The sequence below is a fragment of the Papilio machaon genome, chromosome 3 (assembly GCF_912999745.1).
Source record: "Papilio machaon chromosome 3, ilPapMach1.1, whole genome shotgun sequence".
NCBI lineage: Eukaryota > Metazoa > Arthropoda > Insecta > Lepidoptera > Papilionidae > Papilio > Papilio machaon.
In genome coordinates, this window is record NC_059988.1 from 3451160 (window position 1) to 3478999 (window position 27840).

Sequence of the window (27840 nt, forward strand, 5' to 3'; positions counted from 1 at the left end):
TAATAAGTTGAATGTTATGTAAAATCGCTATATTACAAAATATAGAATAAAATAATGTATTATAAAATTAACTGGTAACCAATATTATAAATAAGAAAAATTTGATTAATTGTTTGGTTGCTTTATAAGGACTACAAAACTACTGGACTAATTTGAAATTTCTCTCACTATTAAAATTCCATATTATCGCTGAATAAAATCATAAAAACTCGAGCATATCCAAAGTGAGAACCCTATTTCAAGAAACATATGATTTTAGAAACATATTAAAAAGACAAGGGAATACAAAATACATAATCATATCATCAATTTAGAAAATAGGAAGTACTATGGATGTCATACTGTAAAATTCATTCATTCAAAAATACACCGTTATTGCTTCTAAATTAATAATACTAAATAAAATAAAATAGTATGCAAATATCATGTGGACATTTATTGTCCAGTAATTTTTAAAACCTATGGATGATGTACTAAATTAATTTAATTTATTTTAAATTTTCACCGTCGAAAAGGGCGCGAGATTTGAAATTTTTCGCAATACAAAAACATCAACTAAACTAGTAAAGTAGTCTAAACGAAGCATAATCATAGAGAATTAAACGCTCCTGATTGGCTAGTAGGATTCTGACAGCTGAGTGGCCGCCATGTTGGCTTCCAATTATCAGGCCGTACATTATTGGGCTGTGCATTATCAGTCCGTGCAAGATATTGTACGGCCAAATAATGTACGACCCAATAATTCGTGTACACCTACTTTCTATGGGACACGAATTATCAGGTCGTACATTATTTGGCTGTACAATATCGGCCCGTGCCGATAATGCTCGCCCCAATAATGTACGCCCTGATAATGCACGGCCTGATAATTCATGTACAAACAAACCATTGTTTGTACATGAATTATTGGGCCGTACATTATCAGGTCGTGCATTATCGTGGCTGTACATTATTGCCTCCCAACACAATCACAATAACAAATGTCACAAATGCTGCCAACTGCATTCGCATTTTTATTCAAAGAGTATAAAGCCACAAAATGGTAGAAATCTCCACATATATTTCTAGAATGGTAATAAAAAAATAAGTATTTAAATATGTCTTTTTATCAAAGAACTTAAGGTGAAGAATATAAGAAGGGTATATTTTTACAATTTATTTATTTAAAACTTTATTGGTTTTGACTTTTAAATAAAAAGGACCAGTCAAGCGCGCGCATTTTCTTTTGTCTTGAACTTGCTTGCTCCTTTTGTGCTAACTTTTTGAGTCAGTATGCATTTATGTAGAAGCTTGAATTTAATACATCGTGCCAACATGATATGTGCAATTTGTTTGTAATCTTTACCTGTCCCCACGAAAAGTAGTAGAATTTATGTGGCGCAACAAATTCTTTCAGCCTAGTCCGTTTTTTGGTTGGTGTGTCAATATTTTATAGTTGTCAAATAAAAAAAATGCCGGTGACTGCTGTCAACTGCAATAAGTACTTACGTTTACGATATAGTCTGCCGTATTTATTTATATTTTATTCGCCTGTTTTAGTTAACATTTTGTTTTTGGACATTATTGCTAACAAGTTATGAACTATGAGTGGATGAAATCCACATCAGTTTGCAAAGATTCCACTTATTGACAACGAAATGTTAATAATTTATTTTTTAATTTTTTTATCATGTGCATCCCAAATTTCAACTTCGATTGATAACTATAATAAAGTTGAAAGGCACGGTGAAGGTAAATTTTGAATTAAATTATGTACATCATAATAATATTTCAGAGAAGATACAACCTGAGTACAAATGGAAATCATTTACATCAGTGTTAAACAATTCATTGTAATGTATTTATCTGTTTGATAACAATTGCTCTCTCTATCAATCTTTGTGAATTTCCTCAATTTAGTAATTCCTTCAAAAATAATAACCTGGCATTTGTAACACTCCTTTCCTAATAAAAAAATATGAAATGTTTTAGAGTTACTACTTTGTCGAAAATGTGGTGCTGACGTTGCAGACTCACATTACATTTTCACTAAAATTAGTCCTGGGTCTCGTAATACTGAAAAGCAAAACTTATTTGGAAAACACAATATAACTGTGCAAACATTAGTAAACCCATTTGGAGTCAAATTTGAAATCATAACAATGGAAAAAGCAAGATGTCAAAATATAGGCCCAGTAAGTTATTATGTTTCAGTTATTATGATAAAGTTCACAAATACTCTTATTAGCACATGTTTAAGTTATACAGCTAAACCAGAATAAGCAAGAACTGAAAATACCAGAAACCTCTATAAGCATGAAAAAATTTTGCAGTCCCTTGAACTTTTGTTTGTCCAGGTTTGACTAATTTTTTTTTATATATTGAAAAAGCTAGTGCTTTACCACGATCCCACCCAATGAAGTGATGATGAGGTCTAAAGATGGTATGTGCTAGCTTTGTAAATGCCTATTCACTCTATTCTTGAAGGCCCTCACATCATACTTGGACGGAAAAACTGATGCCGGCAAACTGTTTCTGCAATGTAATTATTACTAAAGTTATTTGGAACTCTACAAATTTTCTACGGCATCTGATCCTTACCAATATTTTCCAACATTTGTTTTTGATGGTTTAAAAAATCTAATATAAAAAGACAATTTTGTTGTAGAATCAAGGTGCAGATTCTTGGTTTCCAGGATATACATGGAGAATTTGTACATGCCCACACTGTGGTCACCACTTAGGCTGGACATTTGAAAGAAATGATAAAGACAGTCCACCGGACGACATAGCTTATTTTCATGGAATAATTTTAAGCAATATATTGGGAGAAAATTGTAAGTTCTTACGCAAATATTACATCTCAATGCATTGTTTAATAAAAATATTTACTATGTTTTTGTCCAATCGGACTTTGTTTATTCAAGTGTTTTACAACAAAGCAAGTTTTGTAAATTAAAATTTCTTGTTATTTTCATTTTAATTTAATAATATGTTTTTATAGTTACAGATTCACTCATCATGATGCCAAAAATGTACAGGATGTAGACATCTTTTTCCAGTTATTTTCGTAATTCAAAAACTTTTACAAAGACATGCTAAGCAATAAGATAAAAGATTGAATATATTTTATACATAGTAATGATAAATAAAAAATGTTTTTATTTTTATGGATAACTATTTATTTTACAATGAGTAAATTATCCTTAATCACCTTACATCTAAATATAAATTGTCAACAAGTTAACTAAATTATGTTTAGTCAATAGCTAAAAAATGTGTATAATATTACTTTTATTGAAGAAACATGACCAATTTTTGAAGATGATGAAGAAATAAAATGTTACAGAACTCTAAACTAAAATCCAATGCTGCCTTCTCATTATATTCTTTATTTGTTACTTATGTAATATTGAATTTAAAAGTAATATTTATGATCAGTTCTTTACCACCTTGCAAGTTTTAAATTAAGTGGACATATAAGTTTGTTTTACTAATCATTTACCTAATTTTAACACATTTTGCTACAAATGGGGACCAATGTAAAAGTGGATATCCTAAATACTAATTACATACTAGTTACGAGTTAATCTTCAAACACACACAAAACAAGAGATTATATTACGTCAAATCTTTTCTATTTTGTTATTTGCTTCTGTTCTATTATTAAATACTGTTACTGCAATTTATAACAAATTAACTTTTTAGTATAGTCAAACTAATTAAATTAGGCGCTAGCAAATCTCTGATGCAAGGTTTGAGCAGTAGCTGCTGGTGTGGGGGTGAAATTAACCCCAATTGGGACCTCACTTTCACTTGAATTGGTTGCCAAACTCTTACCCTGTATAGCAGCAATCTCTTTTTGTAATTTAGGATTGAGAATCTGCTTATTCACAAATTTGCGACCAACCCCACGGTTAATCCCTCTGCCCCTTCCACGTCCACGGCCTCGGCCGCGTGACCTGTTACTTGTATTGGATTGGTTAGATCGACTAGATCTGTTAGATCTATTTGAACCCATTGATTTAACACTACCTGGCCCCCGTCGTGTTCTATACCCACCAAACTGATTATTAAGTTGAGCTAGGCTTCGTGAGTTCAAATAATTACCATTACCTACACTATTTCTGCGTCTTTTTGCAAAATCATTAGCTACACTAACTGTGAGCTGTGAAGGTGAATTGAAGGAGTTACGTCTAGACCTTGTAAATGTCTGTGATTTTATAATTGAGTTATTCAACATAAGATTTTGTCTTTGCTCTTTAATAATCTGGTCAGAACGTAGTCCTACATTGCTATATTTATTTCTTGTAGCGTATCCTAGACCCCGCTTTGCAATACCCCTTTTGGCGACAGCAAGAGGCCGATAAGTGTTATTAGAACCGCCCCGGCGAGTTGTAATACCAAGACGACTATGAACTCCATTTTGTGTTCGAGCATTTGAATTGCTGCGAAGTAGTCTGGTTTGTATACCACCTGGAACAAATTCATAAAATATAATTGTTGTGGTATTTATTTGTTGTCTTTATGTTATTTTGATATTTATCTGGATGATCTAGATTATGTAATGGAACTTTTTGGACAAAAACATAAGTCAACATTTAATTTCATTTAAAAAAAGTTGACCCACAATTAAATGACAATGTGAAAAATGGAGCTTTACATTTTTTACTTTCTTTTGATTCAAAACATACTTCGCTAGTAGTATATAAAATTCTACCATACCTCTACCTCTGCCTCGAAAACTATTTCGTCTCACTAGCTGAGGCATATCATCATGTTGTTCTTCAAGGCCAGCTCTTCCTTTGGGAGTTAAACCTCTTATAGCAGATCTCGATCTCGACGCTGACCTTGCCCGTGAAGAAGAACGTCGCTGTTGACGCGACCGAGAGCGATTCCTTGACTGCGAACGACCGCGAGATTGAGAACGGCCACGGGATTTTGAACGACCGCGCGACTGTGACCGGCCACCGCTGCGGCCTTGGCGTGCTCCAGGAGTACCCGGCCGCGCCGGTCCGCCACCACGACCTCTGCGAGCACCGCCACCTCGACCACGTATGGTTCCGCCGCCTCTTCCTCGGGACTTATTTGTACGGTTTTGTTTTATTATGTCATCTAAAACAATTGTGTATCTTTAATAAAAATGTGAATACTAATTATGATACTTGCTGTCAAAACAACATTTATTAGAAACATATAGTAAAATATTTGTATTAAATTTACGTACCCAATGACATATTTACCGAATCAGTCATCGTGTCACAATTATTTTTACCCACACCAAAATTATTCACTTCGTGTCTATTTAGTTGGTGTTGTACTGAAGGGCAAGCATAAAATTAATGCAAGGATCAAGTTTTATCACAAACTTACAAAAATAGCGAAAATACGTAAAATAAATGTGCTTCTAGCTTCTATAAACATTGATTGATTGGAGGTAATTTCCAAAGAGCACATATACAAAAGTTGCCAGATGTGAATGTTTTTCTGTGTAAGTAAAAATAAAGAGAAAAAATAAATTCTTCATTGAAAAAATACTTAAAAAAAGAAAAGCTGAGCGTTTTTTAAATACAGCGTAATGGGTATAATTTTTTTTTTGTAAAAATCAGCTGTTGGCTAGTTGTTTTTGTTGATTTGGTAATCTCAGAATATACCTATACATACTCCTTTGATAATTCTGACCTACTTGGCTTTTTATGTAGTATGTTTTAATTATTTTAAATAAGGAATGTCAGTATTATTTTCTTAAGATTGACGTATGTTATAATAAATTAATTCCGTTTAAATTATCAAATAAGTAAGATGTCTAGTAATCAAAAATAACTGTTTAACTTTTATATACATATTTAATAATGATCCTGTATCAACTAAATTATATCCAATATGTTTCGAGTAAGAATAAATATTTTCCGAATCAGTCTAAGTGTATATTTGGTTTGAGAGTGATCCCATCATCAACATCCGCCATTTCAAGAGGTTATGGGCCCAGCAATGCTGATATTTATATTTTTTTGGAGTATTTTTCCTGTTTGGAGAGTGATCTAAAATAACTGTTTAACTTTTATATACATATTTAATAATAATCTTGTATCAACTAAATTATATCTAATATGTTTGAGTAAGAATAAATATTTTCCGAATCAGTCTATAAGTGTTTATTTGGTTTGAGAGTGATCCCATCATCCACATCCGCCATTTCAAGAGGTTATGGGCCCAGCAATGCTGATATTTATATTTTTTTGGAGTATTTTTCCTGTTTGGAGAGCAAGAATTACAGCTGCAAACAAATTTTTCAAGATGGAGGAAGAGTGACAGTTGCAAACAAATTTGTCAAAGATCCATCTACCATTTATTGACGGTGTTGAAAATGATGAATGCAGAAGCGGATGAAGTGATTTTTAAAGAAACGGTTCAAGAAGTGAAGAAGAGGTGACCATCGACGGTGTTGAAAAAGATGAGTGCAGCGGCGGATGACGTGTATTGTGAAAAAATGGTTGAAGAAATGAAGATAGAATAGAGAGGGTTGCTGTTGGTGTTGTTGAGTTGGTGTTGTTGAGTTGGTGTTGTTGAGTTGGTGTTGTTGAGTTGGTGTTGTTGAGTTGGTGTTGTTGAGTTGGTGTTGTTGAGTTGGTGTTGTTGAGTTGGTGTTGATGAGTTGGTGTTGATGAGTTGGTGTTGATGAGTTGGTGTTGATGAGTTGGTGTTGATGAGTTGGTGTTGATGAGTTGGTGTTGATGAGTTGGTGTTGATGAGTTGGTGTTGATGAGTTGGTGTTGATGAGTTGGTGTTGATGAGTTGGTGTTGATGAGTTGGTGTTGATGAGTTGGTGTTGATGAGTTGGTGTTGATGAGTTGGTGTTGATGAGTTGGTGTTGTTGAGTTGGTGTTGATGAGTTGGTGTTGTTGAGTTGGTGTTGTTGAGTTGTTGGTGTTGATGAGTTGTTGGTGTTGTTGAGTTGTTGATGTTGTAGTTGTTGTTGATGTTGTAGTTGTTGTTGAGTTGTAGTTGTTGTTGAGTTGTAGTTGTTGTTGAGTTGTAGTTGTTGTTGAGTTGTAGTTGTTGTTGAGTTGTAGTTGTTGTTGAGTTGTAGTTGTTGTTGAGTTGTAGTTGTTGTTGAGTTGTAGTTGTTGTTGAGTTGGAGTTGTTGTTGTTGGAGTTGTTGTTGTTGTTGTTGGAGTTGTTGTTGTTGTTGTTGGGGCTGTTGTTGTTGTTGTTGGGGCTGTTGTTGTTGTTGTTGGGGCTGTTGTTGTTGTTGGAGTTGTTGTTGCTGTTGAGTTGTTGTTGTTGTTGTTGATGTTGTTGGAGTTGTTGTTGTTGTTGTTGGAGTTGTTATTGTTGTTGGATTTGTTGTTGTTGGAGTTGTTGTTGTTGTTGTTGTTGTTGTTGTTGGAGTTGTTGTTGTTGTTGTGTTGATGTTGTTGTTGTTGCAGAAAGTTGTTGATGTTGTTGTTGTTGCAGAAAGTTGTTGATGTTGTTGTTGTTGCAGAAAGTGTTAGTGTAAGGGTTGTTGATGTTGATAATTTGGTGGAGTTAATAGATTTGGGCAGTGGAAGCGTGGGTATGAATTGATTAAATTTATGTTAGTGGAGGAAATTTCTATTCTGAATTTTTCATTTATCTATTGCTCAGTTTTGGACTTGTGGTTTGACTTTTAATACAAGGTCAAATATTTTACAGTCTACTGTTTATTTTAACGGAATTCAAATGAAATTTTTAAGAGAAACTTTTACAGAATTTTTAATATTTCCATCCTTTATAGTTTATTGTGTTTTTCTTGTGGTTTTAGAGTTTAAGAGTTTGTGGTTTTGTTGAGAGAATGTATTATTGTTTTTTATTGTTGGTGTTTCGTTGATAACTTTAAATATTTGGGTTTTCTGTATTTGTCTGTTGTTATGATGTATATTCTGAGATTAAGGGGGTGTGTTGATTTGGTAATCTCAGAATATACCTATACATACTCCTTTGATAATTCTGACCTACTTGGCTTTTTATGTAGTATGTTTTAATTATTTTAAATAAGGAATGTCAGTATTATTTTCTTAAGATTGACGTATGTTATAATAAATTAATTCCGTTTATATTCTCAAATAAGTAAGATGTCTAGTGATCTAAAATAACTGTTTAACTTTTATATACATATTTAATAATAATCTTGTATCAACTAAATTATATCTAATATGTTTGAGTAAGAATAAATATTTTCCGAATCAGTCTATAAGTGTTTATTTGGTTTGAGAGTGATCCCATCATCCACATCCGCCATTTCAAGAGTTTTTACATATTATACACAAAAATATTAAATTTTTTACACAATTTAATATTTTTGTACGTTCTTCTACGTAAATTATTTTTCAATCACTTTTAATGATTAAATTAATAAGGAAAACTCGTACAATATTCTCCCATTACAACTATTGATAATTTGTATTTTTGGCCGTATCTGTATGGGCTCCCCTATTTTTTTTTATATTTACGCAATCGAGTTTCGAGCTTGTTCACTGAGGGACATATTAAGGGCTAGGGTAGGTCAACTCAAAACGTACAGAAACAAAAATTCCTCTTTACTTGGCATTTTACTCAAGACTTGATATAAATGACCACTACCTACAGAAATCTGCAACTAATTAATTGCAGGTGTTGTCTATGAACAGGGTAAAGGATATTTTCCTTTTCAATCCAATCCTTTTCTCCCATTAAATACTTTTCCCCTTCCTATCCTAATCTTTAGAAAGGGGTGGTAAAAAAGAGAAAAACAGATTCCAATTAAGAATGTGTTAGTGATAGGAAAAAAGAAAAAAAATACTACTGATTTATATTATTTTTATGTTAATACAAATCATATGGTAAACTACCCTTACAATTGTTACTATTACACAAACACAGTTTTCTGCCATATTCAATTTTAACTTCATTATCATTTGTATTTGGACCATTGTAAGTTTTTGATCCATAGTCTATTGTTATTTCATGTTCAACAGGAATTTCGGTAAGACTAAAGATAGCAAGTTTTGGTAATGGAGTATTGACTCTGACAGGTAGAATGAAACAATTTGGTTCACAGCTATGATTAATATATCTGCCAATATTACCAAAACTGGACGGATCAACAAAAGTCTGTGTAACTTTCCCATTGGAATGTTCATTCAAACAAAATATAAAGTTCATTTTCATGTTATTTACATTTATTTGGTGCCTCTTAAGGGCTTGTGATTTTGTTATAATTTCTCCTGCATACTCACATATGTATGAACCTTTATTTATATGGTGTTTTGTGAACAACCCAATACCTTTTTCTTTAACATCACAGGGTTTAACAAATAAGCCTTCTAGAGGACCTTCTGGCACTAACTTATTTCCACAATATCTGATACATGAACATAAATCATTACACTCAAATATTGATTTATCACTCTTCTTGTAATCAATAATTTTGTAAGATTTCAAGTTATTAATATCTGAAAAGGTGTAATTCTTTCCCCTAGAATTGTAAATGCACAAGCAACTTTCATTTAAGCAACTTCCTGTACATTCACACTTATATGAAAGTTGTGAATTGTAGTTGTTTAACAGTTCTTCATATTCTTCATTGTCCTCTGCTGGTCCTGGTATGTTTTCAACTACATATATTAGGTCAGGTCCAGTGTGATCATATTTATCGTTCATCTTATTTTTGTGTGTCTATAAACAATATTGGCCTTAGAGCGGGAGGTACTTAAATGTTTAGTTTTGGAGATATTTTATTAAAATTTTGCAACTAAGTGATAAATTAAGCAAAAATATAAACTTATAGACATATTATTCCATCTTTCCATCTCCATGTTTTCAAAACTTGAGAATGAAATGTCAATGTCACTGTCAAATATCAATGACGGAAAGTGGAGCTGAGGGTATGATTTCCATAGAGCTTCCCTTTCTATTTTACGCTTGAATTAATGGTATTGCCTCTACTTATGCATAGGCTATAGACCACGGTGTTTTGTGCCTATTTGATTTTCACCTTTTTTTTCTAATGGTAGCGGTTGGTGATAATGGTGAGTATAGGAAATTATAACAGTATCTCTATTTAGTCATAAGCCGGAATCGTACGAACAAAGCTCGATAGTCACTCCAATGAAAGACAAATTCATGTATTTCCCACAAGTTAGTTTCACTCTGAAGCGACTGCCAAGCATTATTCTTACGATTTCGGATTATGTATAAATTAAACTTTATAATTATTTTCCAGTAACATTAGCAGGCGATTTTAGTCAAAATAAAGCAAAAGCTGTCATTTCCAAGTAGCGACCTATCCATATCTATAAAGGTCAGTGAGGAAAGGGGAAAGCATAATGTTCTTTATGAAACTCCATTATAAAAAGATCATAAATTTCAATTTTCAAGCTCAACGAAACGAAATTTGTAATAAATATATATATATATAAATATTGTTATTATAAAATTTACTGCGTTCTTCTTCTGAATCAAAAACAAAATAATTACTAATGGGTAATAATTGCTCCTGCCATCTATTGCTGGTACTATAAACTACTGATCTCATGTGATGTCACCCAACAAAGATGAAATAGGCTCTTTCAGCCGAAGTAGGTTTATGACAGTTGTCTGTGCGCGAATGTGCGGCCGCGCAAGCGCAATGTCGTGACGTGACGTAATTGTCCATTCATACTTTTTGTTCATTCATTTAGACAAAATATCTTATTGACGAAGTGTTGTGATAATCAAGATACTATACGAGACATTAAACTTTACTAACTTGTGTTTTTACTGATTCAATTCATAGCAGTGAAGTGAAATTTGTGTATTGAATTATCAAAAAGTGCATTCATTGATGAATTAAGTGCATGTATCGAGCACATGCGCAATGCAAGGATGAATACTTTAAATTTCAATTGCACTGGAAACCGTCTTATATTTTTGGAGTTCTAAATCAAAACGAACGTTTTCACATGTTCGGGTTTTAACTATCCAGTTAACTCTAACTTGTTGAAAACAGGCTCAAGTAGAACATTACGACACTCCGGAAGTGGCGGGACAAGCCGGCCGAGGGGCTCGTTCCGAAAGAGATAACAGCGGATGAAAGAGATAAACAGTTATGGATTTAACATGGCGGACGAAACGCGTAAAGTGCGAGTTGAAGAAAGATTAAAAATAAAGATCGGTAAGTAATTTTCACGATTATTTTCTATTTTGTGAATGAATTTTAGAAACATTGTTTTCACAGAGTAATAAGTTAATATGTGTTTGAGTTTAGCACTCATCGCTGACTGTTGTTGTCATAGTTGTGAACAGGTGGTGTCCAAATAGTGTAGGTTTCTAAGTTTTATTTAAATACTCGCAATATTATCTACATATAATTAGCAAACAATAAGTTTGCGTTAAGTGTCCTTATAAAAAACTCTTCGGTACCATAATTTAGGGGGGCCTAGTCCTTTTGTTTTTGCCGTGAGGTGGTTTGACAGTTCGCTCACACTTTATGAATGAATAGCCGTGAACACAATGAACCCGTGTTTAGATCATATTAGATTAGATATTTGTTGCATGTACACTGTTGTATAATTACTATACGGATATCATCATACTAGCATTTTCTTATACAAACTAAATAAGATTGCCTATCATAAGATCTTTAATTTAACAAATTTCTTTAATTTGTGTATATAATTAATACATAATTTAGGCTAACAAATCATGTTTTCATTATTACAACAATTACTCTTATATGACTATAAAGTCGTATCTCTCAATTTACACTCATTGCTAAACGTGCTATGAAAGCTTATTTTTGGGCTTTTTAATTTTTTGTTCTAATGATACATATTTTAATATAATGTGTGTATAATATTGACTTTTAGTCTCTGATTGACTAAAATATGTGTAAGATAAATAGTAAAAAAGAATGAAATCCAAAAAAGGATTTTTTTTTGGTAAATAATCATAAAATACAAAAAATACAGGAAGTAATCAAATACAAATATATATATTTTTTTATTTTTAATATTATGAGACTTCTTTGTATGAAATGTTGACTAATGAAACAATCTTGTACACATCACAGGATATGATTTGTATTAAAACTTACACATTAATTGTCTTTTGAGGCGAGTTCACTTTCTTTCTAGAAGTTCGTAGCAGCATGGACTAGGTTAAAAGGCTTTGCGTAGAATTTACTGTAGAAATAATCCTATAAAGTCTTTTATACCTTAAAGTAGATTAAATATATATATTATTATGTAGTTTAAGTAGTAATATCTTGTTTTAGTTTTTCATCTAGCCTAGTGTTATAAATTACTGTTATTTTTTTTTTCACACAAGCTCTACTGCAATAAATTTGATTACAGTATTTACAAAGTTTGAGTTGGTATTTAGCTCAATTTTATTTGTGACCTGATGGAAAGAAGTCTTATTTTATATTAATAACTGTGAAAATACTGTATTAATAAAAAAGAAATAGGTTTATGGTTGGATTAGACGGAATTTTTTTATCTTCAAGTATTAAATTGAATTATTTACAATTTGTATAGAATGCCATATTAGTCACAAGTAGTTGTAATTTAGAGAGATAGGTACATACATTGATGATTGATTTGTGTGGGTGTCAGAGCGAGTGCATAAATCTATGATAAAGAGAAGTGTGTCTGCTAAGATAAGAATGCAGTACGCCTTCCGGGGCATGATCTGTGACCTGATGTTCTCTGCCAACTCCGCTATCACATACAATGAACCCAGTTGTAGTTGACCCTATACAAACCCTAATTTAGATGTTGGGTCTATGTAACTATACTTCTCAATAATATAGCTAATACAACCATTTGATGAATGCATGATGAACAAAAACTAATGTGATTTAGAATTAGTAAAAATAATATTTGTGATTTCAAAAATATTTGAGGGGTTAACTTATAAAAATATTTATGTTTAAATAGTCAATTAAAAAGGCTTTATTACAAATACTAGCAATCGCCCGCAACTCTGTCCGCGCGGCATTAATAAAACTTTATAAGTAGCCTATGTATTCTTACAGACTATGTTCTAAAACTGTGCCAAATTTAATAGAGATCCGTTGAGCTGTTCTGGAGATACCTTCAAACAATCACTCATCCATCTATCTAAACATCTATATCTATATCTATATATATAAAAGAAAGTCGTGTTAGTTACACCATTTATAACTCAAGAACGGCTGAATCGATTTGACTGAAAATTGGTGGGCAGGTAGCTTAGAACCAGGAATAGGACATAGGATAATTTTTACCCCGTTTTCTTTTTTTTTTTATTCTGCGCGGACGGAGTCGCGGGAAAAAGCTAGTATATATAAAAGAAAGTCGTGTTAGTTACACCATTTATAACTCAAGAACGGCTGAATCGATTTGACTGAAAATTGGTGGGCAGGTAGCTTAGAACCAGGAAACAGACATAGGACATAATTTTTACCCCGTTTACTATTTTTTATTACGCGCGGACGGAGTCGCGGGTAAAAGCTAGTTTATAATGTTAATAAGATTATATGCCATCAATCAATTTAACATTTGATGAATTCACAGTTTTTGTCTTTTAGTTGTCTTATAAGCTAGAGCTTTAATTTTTTTAATCTTTGTATTAACGTAAAATTATTGTGTTTTCTAATTTATTTACATTTTTTAAATAAAGTTTAATTTTGAAATGACAAATTACTACAGTGTATGAATACTATATATACTACAGTGGAACTAAATTGTATTGTCCATTGCATATTAGGCTAAGCGACGTCGTTACCGATAAATGAAGGCAAAGAATATGGTAACTTCCGCCGTGCCCGCGCCTTATCTACACCACACCTTTGTTCTTACCACCAATTAGTCAACTCATCCAAACACGCTGTTGTTAGTTGCATATTGTTACTTCGTGTTTCCACCGTTGAAGCACTTGTATAAAACTAATTATCAACCTTCTTAGTCTCTTAAAAAAAATGTTTTTTTTTGTGTATCACATCTGTCATATACAAGTTTTCAGAAGTGGATAGTTATTAGTAGTGCTCAGTTTTATTTGTTTTTGATTCTCCTTGTACTGTTTGTTATTTAAGTAACGGTGGTCATTTTGATAATTGTATGTATTTGGACAGATATGCACAATATATGTGTATGCATCCTTTTTCTTTTCCTTGAATTACTATTTTGTACTGTATTGCTTCAAACTACAAGCTTGTAGTTGTATCACAACAAAGTTAAAAGTATCTTAAAAGTAATAAAAATAAAATTTCTTGCAACATACTATTTTAGTAACAGTCTAATCTAAATAGTTATTGTTAATGTTTTTAACTAATATGTGCAAAGATTTTTACAAATGCATTAATTTCTTTCGTCAAGTTTGATAAATTTTTCTATTACAAGGACGACATGAAATGAATTCTACTCAGACTAGGACTTGTTTCAATAAAATATTTTCATTAATTTATGGTGTTATCATGGCCAGAAGCATCAGTGTAGCAAACAAAGATTTAAAGAAACTAAAAACTATTTTTTTTTAATTTAATTTTTAACTAGTTAAAGTAACGGTTCATAAAATGATCTTATATTAGCAAATAAATGAATATGTATATTAATATAAATGCACTCGAATTGAGTTAAATTTACGTAGCACTCAAAGCAACGTGTAAAAACGGTATGCCATACATTTAGGTATTAAGTAATTTGTTTATAAATACGATAAGCTCGAGTGATACTCCACCGATAAAGTTCGACGTGCCGCGCCAACCCGCTCGTTACTTGTATCACTTACCATTTCGTTTTGACATTTTTTGATGCAATTTAAAAATAAAAAAATTGTCTATGTATAGATTATGTTGTGGTATTTCTACTTTTCACCGCTTTTTCCACTGCACATTAAATGAGCTTTTGAATTATACCGCTGCTGTTTTACGTCTGTGGTTATATGTAAATGTAATGTGAAATATTATCTAAATTACCTACTTCTTTTTAAGGTTCTTGTTCGATTCTCAGCAGTATTTAAATGTTGTGTTACAAAAGAATTATTTTAATCTTCAGTGATAGTTCCTTTGAATCCTAATGATACCTTTGAAGAAGGATCGTAAGTAGTAAAACCTTGGATTATACAATGTATTTAGAGGCGAAAAATCGCTGAGGTAGTCCCTTACTACAAGAGTGGCGGAGACCTAATATTAATCCTCTTTCCCTTCTTCATTACATGTAAGAAAAGGGATAAGAGAAGTGGATTTGAAGGAGGAGGGGACGCATAGGAACTCTAAATATTCTCTTTCTGTGCGTCTCCTCCTCCATAGATAAAAGGTAGGTAGAGCATCTGCAATTGCGGATGTCTATGAGTAGCGGTCGCTTCGCTATTTCGGCGAATTCAGGTGGCCGGTGTTTCGTTTGTCACCTTATAATATAAAAAAAAGAAAGTGCTACAGTGTACAAATACTATGTTAGTAGAAACTAGAAATTGATTAGAAGTAGCGTGTAGCACAGGAAATACGGTATGTGATATTAGCAGTGTGTAGTGTCGCGGTGCGGTGCGGTGCGGTGGTGTAAAGTCAATGAGCTGCAGCGCCGAGCTGAGCGTGGCATTGACACTATCCGGTGCGCCCGGTCACAGCTACGTTCGTATGAATTGATATCTTGTAACGTTCTGCTTTCCTCTCGCCTTGCCTCGCCTTGTAATGTAGGTTTTAGCTAGTTATGCATAGTTTTTTTACGACTATATTACTATATACGTCGAAAGGACACCTATATCTATAGGTACATTATTTTCTTACTAGTCAAGCTGAAGTTCGGTTTTTGCGTACACAGCAGTCATTGTATGAATGTTCACATAAATATTTGCTCCTTTCATCCATGGATATATTTTACCGTAGTTAGTGTATTGTTTATTATCTCGTCTATATAATGGAAGGGAAAGAATGAATAGTACTCATTTAAATTCTATAAATTGTTACTTGTTTTGTTTCGTTAAGTTTTAAACTACAGATTATTGCATATTATTTAATGATAATTAAATTATCTATAAACGTGATGATTATTATCTAAAAGAATGCAATTGTAAACATTAAAGTTATCATTCAAAGCATAATACCTGTCATTTGTCCTTTTGTTTTGAACAAAGTGAATTCTTTATGTCGCATATATGAATATATTGACTTGGTTTAGAATTAACAAATATGTGACTCATTCGTATATATTTTTGTTTCTAACGATTACGTTAACGTGTAATTCTTGAATTGAGAATTGAATTGACGAATATTTTAACATAATGAATGGAAATGGATCGTTTCCAAGTTGATGACAGTTTTCTTTACATTTAGCGCATTCGGTCAAAGAATTTTGTGGATATCTTCGAGTAACGAAGTGCTATAAATTATGTAGAGGCCTTGTGATCGTTCGTATTTCTCTGCGTTATTTATACTTGGCAGGTTTGTCTAAAATATGGTATTGCGAATTTTCATGTATATATTTTTTTACATTCATTGAATTTATCTTGTATTTTGTTCAAAATGAACATTGTCTTTCAGACGAGTAATATTTTATGTTGTTGAGTAAAGCGACTGCTAAGGGGGTGACACAGGCTCGCCTAGCAGTCGGGTGGGTGCGCACGACGATGCGCGGTGGCCGCGGTCGACCTCCGTGAATGGGCCGGACGGGTGTTTTCCATTCAGCGCGCACCCATTCATGGAAACTCGGTGTGCCGTTAATGAAAAAGACGTTCATTTATCGTGAATGTTATCGGCACGATGTCAGTCCGTCTCGGCCGTCACGTGTGTTACGTATGCATAATTCCATTGAGAACATCCTAATCCGGCCGTCATCGACAATCGACGATAAGATATCATGAGATAAGGTATATTATTGCGTCGTATCTGCTCACCGAATAGTAATTGTGGCGTGAACAAATAATGTTTCATAAGCGATTCTTATTTATCGATGAATTATTCGCCGGCTATTGTTGTAATTAATGTGCATTACGTGTAATGACCTCGGTGTTACAATCTCCAATAATGGATGAGATGTAGTTGAATGTTTATATGGCGTTGTGAAGCTTAGGCGCCTGAATATATTAACACAGTGACCTTCTGCTGTAAAGAGTTTTGTATGTAAATTATAATTTCTGCAAAATGTAACATGATACGTTTAATATAAAAAAATAATTATATTTTAATATTATAGTTGATGTTCCACCATAATATTATAGGTGATTATTTGACATATGGTACTAGTTTTTTTTTTTTTTTGCTAACAAGACATGAATTCGACATACTGCTTTCAATAGCTTTATTCGCCTAGAGATTTCAAATAATAGTGTTCTAGGAATCTTTTGGAATGTTTCGTTAGCGACAAAACATAAGGCCTTGCTAATAATTTATCAATTGCAAACGTGTTGGACGAAAAATCTCGTTTACATAACAATCAAGCAAACGAAACGACTTAGTTGCAAATAACAAGTCTATCCGACGCTAGTTTTGCGAAACATTTACCGTCTTTTTGCAAAAATACCCGACTCTAGTGGTTTTCGCAATCCACCTGTGTGGTGGTGGCCTAAGCTTGTCCTATGTGGGTGAGGTCCTCGATGCGAATGTCTATGCCTGCGTAGGTCGTGTCAGTGCCCACTGTACCTAGACAATTTGTTGAATAATAATGAAATATAATTGTATTTGAGTTCGCTAGATAATGTATGGCTTTAGTAAAGTTCGACAGTATTTTATGCTCGAAGAATGGAAGAGAAGGTTAAATCTTTCAAACAAGGGTACCGAACAGTTCTTATAATTTATGTATCGATTAATATAGGTATGAAAAGATTTCATGTCTAGATACTGTCAATACATTGAAATTATAAGATTATTAAATTTGTATAGTCAGCTGCATAAATATGTATACATTTACAATGTATACATCTTCTATATATATAAAAGAAAGTCGTGTTAGTTACACTATTTATAACTCAAAAACGGCTGAATCGATTTGACTGAAAATTGGTGGGCAGGTAGCTTAGAACCAGGAAACGGACATAGGATAATTTTTACCCCGTTTTCTATTTTTTTATTCCGCGCGGACGGAGTCGCTGGTAACAGCTAGTTTACAATAATTGCTTTCGGCTTAAAAAAAAAGTATATGTAATGACGAATTCATTAACATGTATTACTGCTCGGAAGAATACAGACGGATAACTGCATACAAATATTTGGTACCGAAGGCGTATCCATGTTTGAAACTTTGTAAACATCTTAATGCAGCTGATTGTAATCATTGCAATTGCTATTTCATTTTCATCTCATAATTTGACTTTTTGATGTTGGCAACAAAGGAATACCTATTTCATAAATATATTCCAACTTTGTGTTGTACATGAGATGGAAATTGTAAATTATCGTTGCAGCGCTAACTTGTCATTTCCTCTCGACTTGAATCAATTCCGCGAATGGCTATAAAGCGCTAATTTCGCTACATATTTAGTTTGCGTGTGCCCTGCCTCGAGGTTCGCGCTATGATTGCATGTGCTAAAATTAAAATTTGTCACTTCCGCTGCAAAGAATCGTATTTCGTCTTGAATTTTAATTTTCAATGGTTTTTTTCTAGACAGTAAATACGAATTAGAACTGAACCATAAACTGACTATCTCTCTCTTTTAAAAATATAGATGATAGATGTATCATATCTAGATTTTAAACAGTAGGTAATATACATACTGCTTCACTTATTTTTTTGGTCATATTGCAACGAGCATTTGCGCAAATTACAATCTCATTATTCTTTAAAGTTTGTAAGCGAACAAAAGATTCTGACTAAAGAAGTGTGAAAGTGAACAGTATGCGAAAGGAAGAAGACAGCGATGTACAAGGCAGCAAACTGTACTTTAATGCACAGTATGTGTGCCAGATATATGGTCTTATTCTTATTTCTTTGAATCCAAAGTTACGGTATTTTTTGCAACGGGATAAAAGGTTGTTGTGTTCTTTCAGCACGAGCTAATTTGCACAAAGATACAATGAAGCTTTTAATATTTAATGTATTCATAAATTGTACACTCTCTGCTCGAATAAGATTACAACATCCCAGGAAGAACGGAAGTGATTATCTGGACCACTAATTGTCTTCAATTTCTCGACTTCAGTGAATGAACTGCAACGTCTTTCTTTGTGCATATGAGATATATTGGTCATTGTGACGCATAAACCAAATGCGGTAACCTCTTACTATGAACAACTTAAACCTTTACTCATGTAAAGTCCTAATTGGTGGGACTAAAATTTAATTATTTAGTTGTGTATAAGTTTAATATATTACGACATATAAATTGTATTATTTAAAGCATAATTATGACAAAAACATTATCTTTTTTCTCAATAATTTAACCTTGTGCTCTTTTTCGTAACATCACATTTTAAGTACTTATGTATTTGCAAGTACATTATAATAATTAAACAAAATTACACAACATCTCCTTTACTCTAAGTACCTGGATCCAAAAACGTTCCCATGGTCGTAAAGTTTTAGAAACCACTCTCGATTTCGAAAGGAACACACACACTAGTGTGGTAACTACTTAACGAGCGCTAGTATATCGTGTCTAAATAGTACCATAGGCTTCTCGGTAGTGGATGGTGCCATTCAAAGGTTCCCGTTTCACTCCCACGATCTAGTTCCATGGCGTGTGTTACTGTCGCATTGATGTACCGCATGTTTTTGCATCAGCAATTACGCCGGTAGTTGGTTTCTCTCTGCGGGCCAATTACGACGAATTTGTGAGACCGCGACCTCTGACAGCCTCCTTTGTTTGCTCGCCCTAACAATCTCTAACTATAATCTCTTCGTAGTGTAATTACGCGTAATAGTCACTCGGTTAGTTCTGTTATGACATTACGGTGAAATTATCGTTTTCTATTCCTAATGAGAGTTTTAAATGTCTCTTGATGGTATAAGCATTTGCTGAATATAATTTTAACTTAATTCTTATGCATCATTCCAACTTTATTCACATACAGTTTAGCTAATGTTAAGAAAAGAATGCAAACAAGTAAATTTCATTTGATTCCTGGTCAATCTTACTTCTTTCTAATATTATAAATGCGAATTTTTAGATAGATGGATGGATGGATCGATGGATGAATGTTTGTTTGAAGGTATCTCCGGAATGGCTCAACGGATCTTGATGAAATTTGGCAGAGATGTAGAAAATAGTCTGGAAGAATACATAGGCTATTAAGGTTTCTTTTAATTCCGCACGGGCGGAGTCGTATCAATATAACACTAGGTTGTGATTTATTTGCTCAATTTCATATTAATGTAAGCATTTAATGATGGACAAACCGAGATTTATATTAAGACATCTCTAGGAATAGATAGACGTAAATTTTCATTTATTTGATATTTTTATCTAGACTGATTTGTTTTTTTTAACAGTCCAATGACTCGTAACGAGTCATTGACGATTACTCATTGAAGTATTCATACAACAGATTATATCAAATTAAATTTTTTTGTTCATTTAATTATTAAACTATTATTTATCAATTTTAAAAGTAGCACCAAACACAATTTTTTACAAAGATAACGTAATATTCGTCCAATTTGAGAGGCGCTTAGCGGCGTTTTTAGTCTAATATAAAAAATCTATTACTGTTAGAAACATTTAACGATTTGTCTGTGACGTGATTGTGTGATAAGGTGAGTCTTTAGACGTTTAGTAAAGTTATTCCAATAAAAAAAACTTACGTTAATTTGATTTAGTTTGTAATTAGTGATTCAATTATCAGTTGTTACATCGATTTCGTTGGAACTAATAATATCTTGTAGGATTTATGCTCCCATTCACCTGCTGTTCGTGTCTAAAGAAGGACCAACACTATCTTACATCTGAATCAATCGCTAAGTGAACTAAATGGCCTCGATTGTTTCAATCAAATCATTTCAATTAAAAACAATATATAATTTGTTTTGTTGTAATTTGTTGCACCTTTGTTGGTTCTTGATGATTACTTGATAAAAAAAGTATATACCTACCTGTGTTGCTTAAATTAGCATGAATGTTACGCAAAATATCTATGTAAGTAGTGAAGCTATGTATTTAAATATGTATTTCACATTTTACAATTGCACCATTTCATGCAATGTTTTTAAGCGGCTATTGTTTGTAACAATTATATTTTTAACTCCAAATTGCTATATAGTTTACAAAACATTATAATAATCTCCCCCATTTTATACGAGTGAGGTTTCGCCATGCGCAAGGAAACCCTTTGTGTTTGACGGATACGACGTCAATTAAAAAAAGTGTGCGAAAATGTTTCTTATCAAGACTTTTGCAATCGCAACTCATGGCAAATCGGTGCGTGAGATATTACTGCATAGAACTTTGAATATAATAAACTAGCTTTTACCCGCGACTCCGTCTGCGCGGAAGTTAAAAAAAAATGCACACAAGATAAAAAAGTTCCTATGTCCGTCTTCTAGTTCTAAGCTTCTAAAATTTATGGGGAGGTACCCCATAAATTTTCAGCTAAATCAGTTCGACCGATCTTGAATTATAAATAGTGTAACTAACACGACTTTCTTTTATTTATATACTAGCTTTTACCCGCGACTCCGTCCGCGCGGAATAAGAAATAGAAAACGGGGTAAAAATTATCCTATGTCCGTTTTCTGGTTGTAAGCTACCTGCCCACCAATTTTCAGTCAAATCGATTCAGCCGTTCTTGAGTTATAAATAGTGTAACTAACACGACTTTCTTTTATATATATAGATGTATAGATTCACTTCTGTAACTTATATTATCTCTCCCTTTTTAGTTCTTATACATATTCTATTGTTATCATGGTCAATAGCAATTCATTATTTTTATAAAATATATTTGCTTATGTAGAGCATACTTTACTTGAAAAACGTATATAGTTAATCCATTACCATTAGTTCATTAGGGCTCCGTTGACAGTAGTTTATGGGTCGCTGGTCACCTTGCCTTGGCTCGCCGTATAAAGTTATATCTGACGAGGTCGTCGTGTTACCCAACCTATGTTCGAGTCATGTTTTGTATCATCATTTTGTTCTTCCTCTAAACACTGCGTGTATTTATTTTCTTTTATAATAATTACCTACCTTGCTAAGACCGAAATCTCGTTGTCAAACATATCGTCATCCCTGTCATTATCTTTGACAAAATAGAGATAATAATAAATATGTTTTAAACGGGTATTTTGGTTTCTGAAACCGACCGTAAGTAGGTATAGTAACTTACTTTTGTTTAATTTTTTTAATATTTTGTACTTTAAATGTCTAAACTTTGAATTCGGTCAAAGGACATAATTTTGATGCCATTGCTTAGTAATTATTTTACAGAATATTGCAAGAGTAAATATTATTATAAATATTTTTCTTGATGAGATGCGTACATGTATTACTGGATATCAAACTCAGTTGTGTTTTTATTGTTGTATAAAAATTTCAATATAATTTTAATTTTTACCTTGTAATACATACGGTGTGGCCATCTTTTCGCCATACTCGATAACGCAAGACATTAAAAGTATAAAAATAACATTAAAAAGTTAATGAGGCGTTTTTATTCTCTCTTCTAATTATGTTCATCGTTGTTGTGCATGTTAAGTAAGTGATGTGCGGGGTGCGGGGAGGGGTACCTGTTACCACCTCAGCCGTATGCTAAATGTAGGTACGTGAAAGCATCGGAGTTAAACCACGCGGAGGTCATGTTTTGTAATACACCAGCGTAGTTAGATAGTGAAATTGTGATGCTATCGTACGTTACTCAAACAATAGCATATTTTAAAAGAAAAGCGCCTGGGAATTAAATATGTTGAATTTGTTGCGCGATTAACTTTTTAATTTAATTTTTCACAATGGGATTTTATTATTTAATGGTAGGTACACTGTATTTTTACACTAGACAATAGAACTTTACGAAATGTCTAGGTATTGGACAAAACCGAGTTCAACGACAGATAAAAAAATAGTCCCAAATACCTAAGAATAAGGATGGGATTAAAATGCAACTCATCTTTATTCATTTATATACCGCGACGAATAAATGAACGACATGCAAAGTGTTCCCAAATTAACTTCACGGAAAAAATATTAAAAAATTCTCACATAAAGTTATGTAACCTTTTCTATCTTTGATATATATCACTTTAACCTTGAAAAAAAAATCAACAATAATTTCAATATACTGAATTTATTGTCCGGATAGGGACGTGATAACACAACAATACAGTTCGTAGGGCTGTAGGGCACTGGAGTTCTATTATAGTAAAGTATGGTGCGCTTACGCAAATGACTTGACAACGCCGCGCACCAAAAAGGCGAAGTTTTATGTTGCCATATGGAAAGGATGTAGCCATAACAAAAACGATACCGCAATCCAACTATATTTATATTGTCTAAAGTACGAAAAAAATTTTTTTTTCAATTTATTACATATTACAGCTAGTAATATTGTTTACAGTACTTCATCCGACGATAAATAAGCTTTGATTGAGATAAATAAGCTTATGCACGATAGACATTGGGCACAAACAACTTGTTTCATTATTTTATTATTATAAAATAGTGATTTTTAAAAACTCTCGAGTGTCACCATACCTTGTAATTTGATATACGAGTACATCTATATCATATAATGTATCACACTAATGGAACATTTAGTGCGAGGTGGGCTGTAATACGAGCATTTATAATCGTGGAATTTAGTGCGAAAGCAACGGATGTTGTTATCGGACTCCCCGCTATACCTGGCATCATGTAATATTTCCACTATAACATGAGCCTTCACGTTGTTAATTATTATTAGTTTTCTTTGTTTTTTTAGACTATAGCTGTTATTCACGACTTTGTTTAGAGGATCTCAATTATTTGCCAAACATTTGATTTATGAAGTTTTTTGTTATTTATGATATATTTTTTAATGATATTTAGTTAAATCGAAAATCACTAAGTCTAGCCTTTTGTAGGTCAAATGCATACATGCTGACAACAATATTATTCTGTCAGTCGAGTAATAAAGAACTGTTGAATTGGTTAGCAAGTAAAATGTTATTTGAATTATTTTTATACGAATGGTATATCGACAATATGTTTTTTTCTTGATATATACCTGTGATATATTTACAAATTTTTAATAGTTTCAACGTTGTTTGTTTCAGGTGAAGCCAAGAACTTGCCAGCTCGCAACAATGGCGCGGCCTGCCATCGAGACATATACTGTGTGCTGTCACTCGATCAAGAAGAAATATTTCGCACGTCCACCATGGAGAGAACACTTAAGTAAGTGTATAATAATCGGAGCTCTTATAGTTGCAATGTGAAGACGTCATACACGGACTGCCGACGGTGCTGGGTGTATGCCGACCTCTTGTAGTCCGTGTATGTAAGTCCGTAATTAATTGGCCATATTTAGGAAAAAGGTTAACCTTCTCTCTGGTCTAATGACAGTGAGTAAAAGTTAAACAATTTGTTCGTACCTTAACCATCCAAATGATGTAATAGGGAAGGTATTTGTCACAAACAAAAATAGGCGGAAACAGGAATCGTCTGGCAATAAGTCGCGTTCGTTTTGTTCGATGATGGATGAAGGACAGCGCCTACGCTTGTCTATGACTTCTTGTAATTATCAAATCATCTAGTGTAACTGGAGCTTCAGCTACTTGTCATATAAAATTACATTTTATGCTTAATGTAACACGTGCAGATTGTTTGAAATTAAGAATTGATTAAATAATATTAAAATACAACCTTAATATTGGTTAATGGTTTTACGAATTTTCAAGTTTTTTGTTCGTATTTTATTGTCTACTGTTTAAAGGATGTGTAACACAGCTTCGTTTAGATATATACGTGATTCATAAAAGTAATGAGAAACTTTTTCTAATAGTCCGTACAAAAATAGTGTTACCGTATGACCGGAATAACGGTCCCTTTGTCGAATATCCGGACCGGCTTCCGGCATTATCTATCAGGCGGGAGCGATCGCCGTCGTATTGAGGGAGCAAACAAATTTACTGGGTCAAGGATAGAACGTTTATGAATGACTAAAAATTAACGTTTGTTAGTTGGTATTAAGAGCAATTACCAAGAGTACTACCGTACTACATAACAAACGCGTACTGGATTTGTTTTTGTTTCTTTCTTGCACAACTTGTATACGATACCTAAACGTGTGTCATTCGTTTTACCTACAATTACGAAAGACTCAGTGTCAATTATAGGTTCGTTTTGCTTTCGATAGCGTGATGAATGCTTTATTAGGTGTCGCGGCTAGTTGCATTATCGGCTTCGTGTTTATTCATAAATGATATTATGCACTACTGTTCCATTGATAGGTTGGCCGTTGCAAAAAAATTGAATGTTTATATTTCCGTCTCTCTCCTTGTTTTTGTTGTTTTAAAGTCTGTTATTGAGACTTCATATTTCTGACATGTCTATATCACGTTTGTAACGTGCTAATTATGTTTTATATATCTCGACAGTAAATTTGTTAACTGTATATAAATACATACTTTGTTACCTTGCATTTATAATATCATGATCTAGACTAACTAGTTTGATTTAGATTCTGTACGGGACTGCGTAACACGAGTTTCATTTGTTCAAGATCCACCCTTATATGTCTGGCTCTTAAATTATATTGTCCACCGCGTTTATGGTTAGTAGAATATGAATAAATATATATTTATTTTATAATTAGACACGCGCACAAGGTTCCTGAAAACACTGTCGGATATAGGTGTGTCACATTCTAGGAACCGCTCATTTAGGATATGCGAGCGCTCGCCGCATCATGCTTGTTTATAAATATCTAACGTGCTTAGTGCGCGTTTTGTAAACAGGATAATATGCCGTCCTTTTGTTATACAAATCAGCATGCCGAGGGGTTTATAAGTGAAACTCTTCGCAGGCCCATGGGAAATATCTTGCACAGGCTATCTACCATCAATGACAATTCATCACCTTAATAAATAGTGTTAAAGCAAATTTTTAGAGCAATTTGTTAACCCCTGCCATGACAGGCTACGTTCATGGTTTACTCCTCTCTGTGACTGTACTCGTTCTGTCCGCTCTTACGTTTTTCACATCATTGCACACAATTAAAAGCGTTAAGTACCACAGCATTAATTGGTTGTAGTCGACAAAGTAACGTGGGAGTCGGCTGTTTCGGAATTAGGAAAGGGGAGGTTTCATTGTGCGAGCGAGCGCTGCGGCGTGCCGCGTCCCGGATGCATTTCCGGTGCGCGCACTTTGCTGCCGCCCCCCGCCGCCCACCGTCCGCCGCCGCCGACGCGGAACGGCCCTTCCGCCCCAACCCTCCGTACTTGCACCAGAGGTATTCAATACCGCAACTGTTTCAAACTAACATTCACTTCTTCTTTTGAGAAATAAGGAATTTATAGAGATGTCTTTTAAACCAACAATAAAACGGCCATATGCTCGTCGGTCCTGATTAGTCAAAGCTTAATTTATTATCATTGCTTTGCACACATGAATACTGAACATAGCCGACCATCAGAGCAGGACAGACTCTTAGTAAATATAACATCATATATAACGTCCTGTGATTATCGTATCACCTATCGTCATCCATTTAAATAAAATGTGCTTCGACATCATCTTCATGACATCTTTGACACTATCGCACAGGGAAGGGAAGGGTTATTATTTGTTTGTCGAACGATTGGAACGGAAGCGCGATAATGATTTTAGTGACCCCAGAGGTGAGCAGGACGCGATGGCGGATATCGAAGGAAATGTCTCGTCACTCGCGCGCCGGACCACTTAATGGGTTCTTTGTTTCACGATACCTTATCGCCGCGTGTCTGCTCCAAACTATCTGTGTACTTAGGGCAGATAGTCTGTACGCACACGCGCATCCGTTCACACCACCACACCATGTTTGTGTACATATTTATTCTCTACAAAGGAGCCGTTATTACGTCATTAAATAGTAATCAGAGAGAAGTAAAAATAATTACATTATTGACGCGTTAATATGCTAACATTAATGTTTTATAGGCTGATAAAACAGTAATAAGAAAAAACAAATGAGTTTAACCCCGTACAGCGCCGCGTGACGTCACCGTCGAAGACCTAAACAAGTCAGAAATAAGTCTTTTCTGCTAACAAATTATGAAGTATTTGGAATGAAAAGCATAAAAAGTGCTTCCGTTCAGATGCTCTATTCTTCAGGTGTGAATAGTTCGTAAATCTCGCGGCGGCGCGGAGCGGGCGCGGCGCCGCCGGGCGGAAGCTTTCAAGTGATAAATTGTCGGCGGAACATCGTAGTGGCGCGTAAAATGATCATCGCCCGACTTGAAATAGGGCACGGAGCGGCGGCCGCGGCCGGCGAGTTGTAAGTGCGGTGCTGCTGTGTACTGTGTATGTAACACGTCTGTGTCTATAGCTAGGACCAGCTAGTTACACGCGACCGACTATTACGACGACGAATAGTGCCTACGCACAGTGTAGGTGTGGCCGCTCCAATTATCCCAATGGGCTATTTAAAAATGTCCGTCAAGAGCGACCCGGTGATTCATTCGGCTCACACCACTTGAAACTGATTTTGTCCTGTAGTTTATAGTTGAACACGTCCACTCGTTTTGTAATACTTTTATTAGTGTACTGTCCTTCAATTGAAATTTAAAAGGCGGTTTTTTTGTTGCCGTATAACATTTTAAATAAAATTAAAGGAAAATTGTGTATTTTATAAGTTAATATTCATAAGTAATCAAGTTGTAGTACAATAATATAATAATAATTAATATGTAATGTGAAGGCGTTCTATTAGCACAGAGCCGCCCCCGCAACACCGCAATGGAAACTCCGCCCCCGTTTTATAAATACCAAGTTGACGCCGGATGTAGTCAGCAGCTTGTACCT

General features: G+C 33.8%; 4 protein-coding genes across 5 annotated transcripts in view; 2 read left to right on the plus strand and 2 right to left on the minus strand.

Moving 5' to 3' along the window:
• The first annotated feature begins 1252 nt into the window (after window positions 1-1252).
• On the plus strand, window positions 1253-3080 carry LOC106712431 (protein cereblon). 2 transcript variants are annotated; one of them, XM_014505000.2, is made up of 4 exons: window positions 1253-1412; window positions 1972-2174; window positions 2648-2816; window positions 2984-3080. In XM_014505000.2, exons 1-4 carry the CDS (start codon window positions 1373-1375, stop codon window positions 3025-3027), a joined length of 456 nt encoding a protein of 151 aa, XP_014360486.1. In that variant the 5' UTR covers window positions 1253-1372; the 3' UTR covers window positions 3028-3080. The 2 variants fall into 2 exon arrangements, with proteins under 2 accessions (XP_014360486.1, XP_014360482.1); XM_014504996.2 differs by lacking the exon at window positions 1253-1412 and adding an exon at window positions 1487-1731.
• A 317-nt stretch (window positions 3081-3397) lies between these two features.
• On the minus strand, window positions 3398-5437 carry LOC106712317 (serine/arginine repetitive matrix protein 2). Its single transcript, XM_014504830.2, has 3 exons — window positions 5207-5437; window positions 4705-5094; window positions 3398-4455 (listed from the first exon to the last, which is right to left on the minus strand). The coding sequence occupies exons 1-3, from the start codon at window positions 5232-5234 to the stop codon at window positions 3707-3709; spliced, it is 1167 nt and encodes a 388-aa protein (XP_014360316.2). The 5' UTR covers window positions 5235-5437; the 3' UTR covers window positions 3398-3706.
• Window positions 5438-8805: 3368 nt separating this feature from the next.
• Window positions 8806-9802, minus strand: LOC106712261 (histone-lysine N-methyltransferase SETMAR-like). The gene has a single exon (XM_014504756.2). It carries the CDS (start codon window positions 9640-9642, stop codon window positions 8806-8808), a length of 837 nt encoding a protein of 278 aa, XP_014360242.2. The 5' UTR covers window positions 9643-9802.
• Window positions 9803-10608: 806 nt separating this feature from the next.
• Window positions 10609-27840, plus strand: part of LOC106712422 (GTPase-activating protein) — a 28495-nt gene continuing 11263 nt past the window's right edge. The window contains exons 1-2 of the mRNA XM_045686399.1: window positions 10609-11134; window positions 24114-24234. Coding sequence (XP_045542355.1) covers window positions 11050-11134; window positions 24114-24234 — 206 coding nt within the window. The 5' untranslated portion in view covers window positions 10609-11049. The remainder of the gene's footprint in view (window positions 11135-24113; window positions 24235-27840) is intronic.